This window comes from Phyllobates terribilis, unplaced genomic scaffold (genome assembly GCF_046119375.1).
Source record: "Phyllobates terribilis strain yellow unplaced genomic scaffold, ASM4611937v1 Scaffold_1__5_contigs__length_1240528914, whole genome shotgun sequence".
Classification (NCBI taxonomy): domain Eukaryota; kingdom Metazoa; phylum Chordata; class Amphibia; order Anura; family Dendrobatidae; genus Phyllobates; species Phyllobates terribilis.
The window spans coordinates 722,499,811-722,512,541 of NW_027362761.1; the positions used below are offsets into that span (position 1 = coordinate 722,499,811).

The following is a 12,731-nucleotide window of genomic DNA, read 5'->3' on the forward strand; positions in this document are numbered from 1 at the left end:
TTATAAATGTGCCCCTGCTGTGTACTGTGTAATGGCCGTGTACTGACCGTGCAGGAACATGGTCTGATCATACCACAGCTCCTGGGCAGGGGAGAAAGCAAAAGAGTATACAGACATTGCAGCATGGGATCATGGCTGATTCTTTCTTTGAAGTAAAACATTGTTAAAAAATAGGCAGGGAAATGTTTTACCTCACAAAAACAATTAGCAGTGATCCTGTGCTGTAATATCTGTATACTCTCTTGCTTCCTACCCGGCCCAGGAGCTGTGGCATGACCAGACCATGTTCCTTCACGGTCAAACACTACACAGTAAGGGCACATTTATAAGATTATCTCAGCACAGAAACATTTTAATTTAAAAACACATCCAATTGTGAAAGTTATTATTATTCCAAGAGCAATTACCCCCCAAAAAAATAAAAATCTATACTTTATTAGATAATTTTAAAATACGGACTGACAGACAAATATCCAACCTAGAGGACACAAAAAAACATATCGGGTCACTCAATTCTTATGCATGCTTATATAGTGAGATCAGAGCTCATGGATCAAATGCCATGTCTAATCAATACAGATAATCTCACTACTGGCAACAATAGATAGGGACTGTCCTCAGGACAAAGTGATTAAGTGCAGAACAAGTGCAAAAAACACATACAAAACATATACTGATAAGTCTATACTTAAATACACAAAGATATCTTTGTGGATTTACCACACATCTTTTTTGCCTCCTGAGGAACCAGTCAATGGGGAAACGCATCGAGGCTTGCTTTTGAGGCTGTTTATGGGATCTACATCCATGATGTTCTGAGATAAGTCATTTTTCTATATTCTATTTTCTTTCCCTAATTGAGGAGGTTGCATCGAATTGTGATGTAACGTAGTAGCAGGGCCATCTAGGGCCAGAGAGGGAGAGCTGCCGAGGAGCGGGGGCACCACATCGCCATCTTTACCTAGGGTGCCAACCTCCGCTGTCAGGCAGGGTACATTTTGTAGCCTTTATCATAGGGCCTGATTAGCTTGGATAGGGATGTATAGACTTATCAATATATGTTTTGTATGTGTTTTTTTTGCACTATATCACTTGTTCGGCACTTCATCTCACTACTGGCAACAATGGATGTTGAGTGTCCTCAGGACAAAGTGATTGTTATCTGTATTGATTGGACATGGCATTTGATCCATGAGCTCTGATCTCACTATATAAGCATGCATAAGAATTGAGTGACCAGATATGGTTTTTTTTTGTGTCCTCTAGGTTGGATATTTGTCTGACAGTCCATATTTTAAAATGATCTAATATAGATTTTTAGACTAGTTATAGAAGTTGTTCATTCACTAGCCTTGTATTCCAATCATGTGCATCTTCCCACCAAGTTTCAGTGATGCCAATGACATTTCTTTTCCGGCGTTAGTAGCTTAAATTCGCCTTGTTGGTTGCTCATGCTCTGTGCATTTGTATAGAAACATCTTCGTTTGTGATCGGTTTCTCGTTCTCCAATATTTTTATTATTCTGATTTCTTTGTCTTTGTTCTCCTTTTCCACTTCTAACAGAGCTCTCAATAGTATTTGTCAGCTGTATGGCTTTTTCTGGCCTTTTGCTTCCCTATGCACAATGTTCTAGTTTAAAGCTCTCCTGATGAGTGTAGCAAGACGACTTCCAAGTAAGTGTTTTCCAATCTTGTTACGGTGCAGCCCATCTATAGCAAGTAGTCCATCGTATAGGTAATTCACTCTATGATCCAGAAATCCAAATCCTTGCTGACGGCACCATCGACGTAGCCAGTTGTTTACCTGTAGAATCTTGTTCCACCTCTTTGTTCCATGGCCATCCACTGGGAGGATGGATGAGAACACCACCTGCGCTCCCAGTTATTTTGCTTTTTTGCCCAAGTCTCCAAAGTCACTGCAGATGGTTTCCAGGTCCTTTCCTGCTGTGTCATTTGTCCCCACATGTATTAGCAGGAATGGGTCCTCGGAGGGTTCTCAGATGCCAGGTGCATTTGCATACTTACAGTCACATTCCGATTAGACTGTATTTGGCCTCGCTCAATGCAAGTGTATTGATGCTGGATAAAGTGTAGTTGGCATGTGACCGCATGTACGCAAATCACATACTTGCGGCCACACGCCCGCTGCCGGCACTGCAGAATCCTTACAAAGCGCGAGTGATGTAAGGATTCACAAGTCTGCAGTCATATAGAGTGACTGCAGACTTGTAGATTAAAGAGAACCTGTCTGCTGATACATGCTGCCCATGGTTTGGGCAGCATGTATCAGGCACTGGCTGTAGTATCTCAGCCATGTATGTTTGTCTGTAAAACCGTTGCAGAGAAAAACATACTTTTAACCGGGGACAGAGCCGCGCTGTATACTAATCATACAGGCGGGTCCCCGGCAGCTTCCCCCCGCCTGCTGACAGTGACCGACAAGCCTCTGCCTATACATGAATGTAGACAGAGGCTTGCCAGTCACTGTCAGCAAGGAGAAGCCACCGAGGACCCACCTGTATAACTACAGCGTGACACTGTAGTGTTGCTTTGCTTGGTAAAGTTTCACATTTCGGTTTTATAAAATTAGGTTAAAGGTAATCAAAAAAAAACCTAGTAATTGGATTTTAAGTGGACTAATTTTTTCTTGCAAGAAGGACTTCTTAAAAAGGGGTCACTATGTGACTGCAACTTTGTGAATCTTCAGATCGCGAGCACTGCGTCCTGTGAGGATTCTCCGGTGCCGGGAGCGGGCGGTCATGTGACTGCAAGTGTGTGATTCATATTGAACAGACTTGTCGGCCTCACTCACTAATGTTGAGATGTGTCTGCTACTTGTTTCCTGTGCATCATTTAAGAGGGCTGTTAACTGAGGAGCTGTCAATTTGCAGATTCTGAGGGTAGTACAGGTAACTGATAGACTTTTACTCTGCAGCAGAGGTAGATCTTGGTTTTCCTTCAGTGGGGCAGTCTGGTGGGAGCTAGTTTTACCATAGTGATTGAAGATTTTGATGACTGCACTTGAGGATACCTTCAATTCTCTGGAATCCTGACCTTCATGTCCTAAAGTAAGGGTGAACTGTAGTTTCTCTTTACTTAGCTTAGTGGTCCTTGCCATATTCTGGCTTAGAACAGTTGTTGAATAGAGTTCAGCACTGTATGGAAATGTGTAACACTACCTCTGCAAAACACACTGATGGTCGTAAATACTTTAAGGCAATTGAGTCTACAACTTAAGTCTTGATGAGACATCCCTGATCATTGGAAGCTGCTTGAGAAAATGCCAAGTGTGTATAATGCTGTCATCAGTTTAAAAGGAGGGGGGGGGGTGGACTGTGCTTTGAGAAATCAAAAGGTTTAATGCATGCTAGTTTGCTTCACACATGTTTCTTTACTCCTTGATTCCATCCTGGATATTTCAGAGATTAGCATTCTTCAATCTTATTCTACAATGTGCATATTCCAAAAACAACAATGAACCACTGCATGAATAGGTGCGTCCACACGTTTCACTGGTACTGTATATTACAAATTCATGATGCTGTTAGTTAATAAGTATTACTCACTGCACAGTATATACAGGCACAAAAACAAGGTGTAAACTTTTCTGGGTGAAGTACAGAGGCGTGTAAAAGTTTGGGCACTCCTGGTCAAAACTGCTGTTATTGAGAAAAGTTAAGCGAGTTGAAGATTAAATTATCTCTAAAAGGGCTCAAGTTAAAGAGGACACATTTCCTTTTTATTTTAGGCAAAAAAAAAAAAAAAAAAAAAAATTTACATTTTAAACCCTACAAAAATGAAAATGGGCTGATGCAAAAGTTTGGGCACCCTGCATGGTTAGTACCTAGTAGTACCCCCTTTTGAAAGTATCACAGCTTGTAAATGCTTTTTGTAGCCAGACAAGAGTCTTTCAATTCTTGTTTGAGGGATTTTCATCCATTCTTACTTGAAAATTCTTCCAGTTCTGTGAGATTCCTGGGTCGTCTTGCATTCCCAGCTATTTTGAGGTCTAGCCACAGATTTTCAAACATGTTCAGATCAGGGGACTGTGAGAACCATTGTAAAACATTCAGTTTGCGCCTTTTGAGGTAGTCTAATGTGGATTTTGACCATTATCCATTTGTAGAAGCAATCCTCTTTTCAACTTCAGCTTTTTAACAGATTGTGTTATGTTTGCATCAAGAATTTGTTGAAATTTCATTGAATCCATTCTTCCCTCTACCCGTGAAATGTTCCACATGCCATGGGCTGCAGCACAACCGCAAAGCATGATTGATCCACTCCCATTGCTTAATGGTTGGCGAGATGGTTATTTTTCAGAAATTCTGTGCCCTTTTTTCTCCACATATACCTTTCATCATTGAGGCCAAAGAGCTCTATTGTAACCTCATTGGCCCACAGGACTTGTTTCCAAAAGGCATCAGGCTTGTTTAGATGTTCTTTTGCATACTTCTGACGCTGAATTTTATGGAGAGGACGCAGGAGAGGTTTTCTTCTGATGACACTTCCATGAAGGCCATATTTCTGCAGGTGTCTCTGAACAGTAGAACAATGTACCACAACTCCACAGTCTGCTAAATCTTCCACAGTCAAGCGTGGGTTCTAATCGGCCTCTCTAGCAATCCTACGAGCAGCGCTCAATGAAATTTTGCTTAGTCTTCCAGACCTCATCTTGACCTCCACTGTTTCTGTTAGCTGCCATTTCTGAATTACATTTCGAACTGAGGAAAGGGCAACTTCTAAACATGCCATCTTTTTATAGCCTTCTCCTGCTTTGTAAGCCTCCACCATTTTCAGAGTGCTAGGCAGCTGCTTAGAAGTCCCAACAGCTGCGTTTTTTTTGGCGCAAGGTTAGAGGAGGCTGGGTTTTAATAAAGCTGGGAAATTTTCATTACTTGGCCTTTCCTAACGATGATCGTGAACAAGCCATAACCCTACAAGGCTAATTAAGGTCTGAAACCTTGGTCAAGGTTATCTGAGCACACAAATCTCCAAGGGTACTTAAACTTTTGCAATGTAAAAGAGGAAAAAATATATATATATATATATACACACACATACACATATACACACACATACATACACACACACACACATACATATATACACACACATATATATACGTACAGTACAGACCAAAAGTTTGGACACACCTTCTCATTTAAAGATTTTTCTGTATTTTCATGACTATGAAAACTGTACATTCACACTGAAGGCATCAAAACCATGAATTAACACATGTGGAATTATATACTTAACAAAAAAGTGTGAAACAACTGAAAATATGTCTTATATTCTAGGTTCTTCAAAGTAGCCACCTTTTGCTTTGATGACTGCTTTCCACACTCTTGGCATTCTCTTGATGAGCTTCAAGTGGTAGTCACCGGAAATGGTTTTCACTTCACAGGTGTGCCCTGTCAGGTTTAATAAGTGGGATTTCTTGCCTTATAAATGGGGTTGGGACCATCAGTTGTGTTGTGCAGAAGTCTGGTGGATACACAGCTGATAGTCCTACTGAATAGACTGTTAGAATCTGTATTATGGCAAGAAAAATGCAGCTAAGTAAAGAAAAACGAGTGGCCATCATTACTTTAAGAAATGAAGGTCAGTCAGTGCGAAAAATTGGGAAAACTTTGAAAGTGTCTCCAAGTGCAGTTGCAAAAACCATCAAGCGCTACAAAGAAACTGGCTCACATGAGGGCCGCCCAAGGAAAGGAAGACCAAGAGTCACATCTGCTTCTGAGGATAAGATTATCCGAGTCACCAGCCTCAGAAATTGCAGGTTAACAGCAGATCAGATGAGAGACCAGGTCAATGTAACACAGAGTTCTAGCAGCAGACACATCTCTTCAACAACTGTTAAGAGGAGACTTTGTGCAGCAGGCCTTCATGGTAAAATAGCTGCTAGGAAACCACTGCTAAGGACAGGCAACAAGCAGAAAAGACTTGTTTGGGCTAAAGAACATAAGGAATGGACATTAGACCAGTGGAAATCTGTGCTTTGGTCTGATGAGTCCAAATTTGAGATCTTTGGTTCTAACCACCGTGTCTTTGTGTGACGCAGAAATGGTGAACGGATGGACTCTACATGCCTGGTTCCCACCGTGAAGCATGGAGGAGGTGGTGTGATGGTGTGGGGGTGCTTTGCTGGTGACACTGTTGGGGATTTATTCAAAATTGAAGGCATACTGAACCAGCATGGCAACCACAGCAACTTGCAGCGGCATGCTATTCCATCCGGTTTGCGTTTAGTTGGACCATCATTTATTTTTCAACAGGACAATGACCCCAAACACACTTCCAGGCTGTGTAAGGGCTATTTGACCAAGAAGGAGAGTGATGGGGTGCTATGCCGGATGACCTGGCCTCCAGAGTCACCAGACCTGAACCCAATCGAGATGGTTTGGGGTGAGCTGGAGTGAAGGCAAAAGGGCCAACAAGTGCTAAGCATCTCTGGGAACTCCTTCAAGATTGTTGGAAGACCATTTCCGGTGACTACCTCTTGAAGCTCATCAAAAATGTGCAAAGCAGTCATCAAAGCAAAAGGTGGCTACTTTGAAGAACCTAGAATATAAGACATATTTTCAGTTGTTTCACACTTTTTTGTTAAGTATAAATTCCACATGTGCTAATTCATAGTTTTGATGCCTTCGGTGTGAATGTACAATTCATAGACATGAAAATACAGAAAAAAATCTTTAAATGAGAAGGTGTGTCCAAACTTTTGGTCTGTACTGTATATTTTTTTTTCTATTACAAATGGAAATGTGTCATCTTTAACTTTAGGCCTTTTAGAGCTCATTTCATCTTCAACTTGCTTACCTGTTCACAGTAACAGTAATTTTGACCAGGGGTGCCCAAACTTTTACATGCCACTGTATATGAAGATACATGTAGAGTACAGAATAATTTATTTTCCAGAATTAAGTTACAATACATCTTCACAGCTTTTATTACAAAACAATTTACCTGCAGGGAAGGTACATGTGATCGTCGTTTTACGGTTACAGAGCTTGTCTTTGAAGCCATGCCAGAAGGTGTTCGCAATTTTATTGCAGAGGAGCCATTACACGTTTCACCAGTACCCAACTGTGTATTTTTTTCACCTGTGTATAATGAAAGGTCATGGTTAAAATATCACCATCCAAAAAACATTAGTCTAATATTCTAAAAGGGTTACCTATATGTAGAGTAATAAATAGTCCATGTAAACATAATGGTCAATTGCAGTACAACTGCAAATCAGGAGTTTTAGGCTTTCAATCTCAGAGAAAATGTCACCACTTGCAATGTTTGAAACCAGACTTGGTCCATGCCATTTTTTTGTGGGCAAGATAATAATGTTTACCTATTGTTTAACATTATATTTTCGAAAAAGTACCTTTGTATGTAATATTTAGGCTAAACAGGTTTTGAAACAGGAAAATGTATACTTTTTTTTGTATTGGTTATGCTCTTCATTTTAAAGATAGCCTGTTTAATAATTAATATTTAAACCACCAAAAAAAGAATCCTCTAATTCTCCTGTGCACGGAGATGTAAAATATATGGTATATTGTGCAATGTAATAGAGTTGCCATAGTACTAAGAAAAGCCCCATTTGAATATCAAATGCATCTCTAATTCTATTTACAGAATTAATTTTTTTTTTTTTTGTGAAGGCACAAATACAGATAAAGTCAAGGTGGAATTGGTGACCAAGTGGGACATTGTATGTTTAGGGTAACAAACATTAAGCACACAAGAACCTTAAACTACTGGAGAATCGTTCTAAATAGCTCATCATAAAACACAAAACACTGCATTCTTACCTCCTCGCGCTGTTCCTACAAGGTCAGTGCTATGTCCACCGGCAGACAAGTGACCGCTAGAGCCAATCATCAGGCACACATCAAATGCAGATTTCAAAATTCTGTCAGTGAAAGTCTGCTTTGACGGACTAGTAAACACTGCTTCCGGTCAGCGGCTGATGATCGGCTGCAGCGGTCAAGTGATATAAAACACATGCTTCTATTAAAGTTCTTAGTATTTATTACAGTGCTTCTGACACATGGACTGTGCCTTTAGTCCAATTAATTTATATGAGCTGAGCAGAAGTGGTTAATGATGAACAAAATAGAATGTTAATCGTTTCACATAATGTGGAACGTCTGGCCATTCCACTCCTCTGGTAGTCAAGACAATTTAGATATTTCTGAATTAAGGGTGTATGAAAAAATAAAACATTAAAATTAGATCATGCATTAACCAAGTATTTTTCGAATATAGACATCCTGCTCTCTCACGTCTTTATTCCACCACTACAATTCAAGTCTTAGTCACACAACCTGCTAGAGATAAAACTTTAGCTCATTCATGCTGTTTATGTCCATCTGTTCACAAAAACACCTGAACAGGAAGAAACGACCTGTGACAGATTTTCCGCACAGGACGCAGCAGCTGCAACAGCCATCTCCACTCGCTGGTGTTAACCCTTTCACAACATCGGCTGTACGTGTACGGCGCAAGTTAGAAGTGGGTGTATGGAGTGGACTCACACAGAGCCAGCCCCATACCCGGCAGCTAATGGCTGTGTATTACAGCTAGGACCGCCCGGGATTGTTAACCAGTCAATCTCTCACAGCGGTATTTAACACGCGCTGGCATGCATGCGCGTCATTCTCTCTGCCCATCAGTATGCTCCTGACGTGATCGGGGGTCGCTGCTGGGTTGTCATGACAGCTAGGAGTCAGTTGATGACCCCTGTGCCTGTCGTTATGGAGCTCCTTTAAAACCCTGCCTGTAGCTGGGCTTCAAAGGGCACCATGATTTCTGCTATATGCAGCTCCTGGGGTGGAGAGGTGACAGCAGGGTCACTGCAAGCTGTAAGCTTTGTTGAAGAAATGGACTTTCAAATTCAGTCTGAAAGTTCTGAATGTGGTGAATAATAGGACGTGTTGGGGCACAGAACTCCAGAAAATGAGAGATACTCGGGTAAAGACTTGGAGGCGTTTGGGTGAGGAGTGAATGAGTGTAGAGGAGAGATGGAGGTCTTGAGAGGACCGGAGTGTGGAAAGATATCAGGAGATTAGTTCAGAGACATATGGAGGAGAAAGGTTATGGTCGGCTTTGTATGTCAATGTTAGTAGTTTGAACTGGATACGTTTGGGAATTGGGAGCTAATGAAGGGATCTGCAGAGGGGACGAGCCAAGGAGTAGTGAGGAGGTGGATTAGTTGTGAAGCTGAGTTAAGGATGGACTGGAGAGGTGCGAGTATGTGGGCAGTGAGGCCACAGAGGAGGATATTGCAGGAGTCGAGGCGGGAAGTGAAGAGGGCAAGCACTAGCATTTTAGTAGATTCAGTGTTGAGAAGAGGAAGGATTCTGGAAAGATTTTTGAGTTGGAGGCAGTAGGAGGTGATAAGGGCTTGGATGTGCAGTTTGAAGGACATGGCAGAGTTTATGGTTACTCCGAAGCAGAAGACATCTGGTTCAGTGGGAAGCGTGATATCATTTATTGTTGCAGATAGATCAGGTAGGGGAATTAAGTGGGATGGAGGAAAGAGAAGTTCGGTTTTGTCCACATTGAATTTATTTAAGCGTGATGAATAGGAGGATATGCCTGATAGACACTCTGGCATTCTGGACACCAGGGAGGTGATGTCTGGGTCAAAGAGGTACATCTGAGTGTCATCAGCATATAGAAGGTAAAGGATGGGACTTTTATGAGTTGTCTCAAGCCAAAAGCTATAAATGGAGAAGTGTAGTGTCCCTCAAGGCCCTGTTCTGGGACCCCTAACAGAGAGAGGGAAGGATGAGGAGGTAGTTTAGGAATATAAATGTGAAGTTAAAATGGTATGAGGAGATCCAGCAGAGGGCAAGGTCTTTGACACCAAATGAAAAGTAAAATCTGTAGTAGTAGGGAGTGGTCGACTGTCGAAGGCTGAGAACAGGTCTAAAATGAGGCGTATAAAGAATTGTCTGTTCGCTTTGGCAGAAAGTAATTACTAATTTTGGTTAAAGCAGTTTTAGTGGAGTATTGGGGATGGAAGCCAGATTGTAGGCTGTTGAAAAGTGAGTTAGATGAGATTAGACAAGTGGGAATAAAGTTCAGTGTGGGCATGTTGTTCGAGAAGTTTGGAAGAGAACGGGAGAGGCGATCTAGGACGATAGCTGGATGTAGGTGCTCAGGTCGAGGTATGGCTTCTTCAGGATAGGTGTGATTGTGACATGTTTGAAAGCCGAAGGAAAAAAGGTACCAGAAGTTAATGACCGGTTGAAGAAATGGGCTAGGACTTGGATAAGCGTGGTGGTGAGGTTGGGTAGGAGGTGGGATGGGATCAGGTGAAGTATACAAGTGGTGAAGTGTGATTTGGGAGAGAAGATGAGCAAGTTCTCCTTCAGAAATGGTAGAGAGGAAAGTTATGGGGAAGGGCATTGGTCTGTTATATGGAGAGGTTGTGGTGGTTGATTAATAAAGACTTGCTTGATTTATTCGATCGTGGTAGGTAATTATATTAACATATACACACTATATTACATGCACATACAATATGCCAAATTCATTTTTAGGCGTATGATACTTAAAAATGCCAAAATTTGCAAATTTCTGTCCAACTCTGTGTTGCACAAAATTTTTGAAACTTTTCAAAGTGTTGTACGCCAGAAAACTGGTGAAAACACGGAGCCTGTGTTTGGTACTGCATCTTTTTGTTTCATTTTTATTCTAAAATATACAAGCGTAGTTTATGTTTTACAACTTTTACACAAAAACACTAAACGGTTTCAAGGTTCCATAACATATTACTTTTTTCTAAAAACTGCATGAAAGTTTTTTTTTTTTTTCTTTTTTAAGTGAACCTGACAGCTGATACATGCTGCACATAGATCTTATCATATAAAGATATACTTCATGCACACATAGGCAAAGACCTCCATCTTCTTTATTGTGTGTGTCCGAGGAAATCGGACTGCACTCAGATATCATCTGGGTGTAGTCCAATGTTTTCAAAAGCACCCGATTTAAGAGTGGAATCGCAGATTTCGGTCAGAAACATAAATATATACATTGGTCATCAGCACTGCCTGATTGAATAATGTTGGTCTGATAGAACATCGGATAGGACTTGTCCGATGTATACGGCAATAACAATTAATGTGAAAAGTTCCAGCTCACCAGACTTCTTTTTGGAATCTCCGTAGGATGCAAGGACTGTAGTCTTGTGTTGGCACAAGTATAAAATTCAATAGAAAAAAACAAGGGTGGGGGTCCAGCACCACTTACGTGGGAACATTTTTTTTTTATATTAAAACATCAAAGTTTAATGTAGAACTATTTAAAAATTCATGATTAAAAATAAGAGTTAGGTCAGAAGCATGCTCACTGGCGCGTTTCGAACAGTCAGTTCTTAATCCGAGTGTTGAATGACTCAGGCGCCATATAGGTAATTTAATTAGCTTCAGCAGCAGGAAGTGACATAACAGAAATCCTTTTTAAGAATTGTATAATTTATCCAGAATTAATTTTAGGTGGGTAAACTTTTTCAGCCACCGTTACCTTTAAGGCGCTGACATCACCCTGATGGTGATTGCTAAAGTGCTGAGAAGCACCTGATGGAATTCGTGTTGTGCAGTTTTTTGCATCATAGATAGATGTGTTCCTCTCTCCAAATATAACATTTATGGTTGTGGCCAAAAAGTTCAATTTTGGTCTCATCACTCCAAATTACCTTAGTTCCAGAAGTTTAGAGGCTTGTCTCTGTGCTGTTTGGCGTATTGTAGGCGAGATACTGCACAAATGCCACAAAGTAATAGCTTTCTTCCGGCGACTCGACCATGCAGCCCATTTTTCTTCAAGTGCATCTTGAAACAGCCACATCGCTAGTTTCCAGAGAGTCCTGAATTTCAGATGATGTTATATGTGGGGTTTTATTTGCATCCCGAACAATTTTCCTGGCAGTTATGGCCGAAATTTTTGTTGGTCTACCCGACCGTGGTTTGGATTTTACAGAGCCCTGATTTTCCATTTGTTAATCACAGTTTGAACGCTGCTGACTGGCATTATCAATTCCTTGGATATTTTTTTTGTATCCCTTTCTTGTGTTATATAGTTCAACTACATTTTCCCGTAGATCCGTTGACAATTCTTTTGCATTCCCCATGACTCACAATCCAGAAACGTCAGTGTCTGGATGAAAGATGCAAGAGTCTGTCTGGATCCCAGAAACTCACTCAGCTTTTATGCACACACACTGATTACAAGCAAACAGGTCACAAGTGAGGATGTTACCTTGAGCCATTCAAACCCATTTGTGTCAAATGCTGTGCATGTTATCAGGCCAAAATCACCAGGGTATGTGAACTTTTGATCAGGGTCATTTGGATGTTTTTGGTTTTCATTAAGATTTAAAATGAGAAAACACAGTAGTTTGACAATAAATGGCTTCACCCAACCAATAACCATGAGTGGAGAAAGTTTTTTGGTTATCATGCATATTCTCTGAAACAAGGCCAAGAAAGGAAAAAAGTTTACATACATCGGCAGAATTTTCAGCACAACTGTAGGTAAATTTCTCTTTATAATGTTAATTAGCTGAGAATATTCTGTGCTGTAATTGGTAGAAAAAAAACACCGCTTTTGATACTTCTTTTTGCACTTTTTTGCTTTTTGCCAAATATTCTTTTCTTGTTTTTAAATTAGCTTTATTTTTAGCCTCATTAAGGACCTGTTTGGAATAACCTCTTTGTACCATCA

At 40.7% G+C, this 12,731-nt stretch overlaps 1 protein-coding gene across 3 annotated transcripts in view; it reads right to left on the minus strand.

Annotated features, from left to right (window-relative positions):
• Positions 1 to 12,731, minus strand: part of REXO1 (RNA exonuclease 1 homolog) — a 152,716-nt gene that overhangs the window by 92,134 nt on the left and 47,851 nt on the right. For all 3 annotated transcript variants that reach the window (XM_073686334.1, XM_073686332.1, XM_073686333.1), the window contains exon 5: positions 6,969 to 7,105. In XM_073686334.1, coding sequence (XP_073542435.1) covers positions 6,969 to 7,105 — 137 coding nt within the window. The remainder of the gene's footprint in view (positions 1 to 6,968; positions 7,106 to 12,731) is intronic.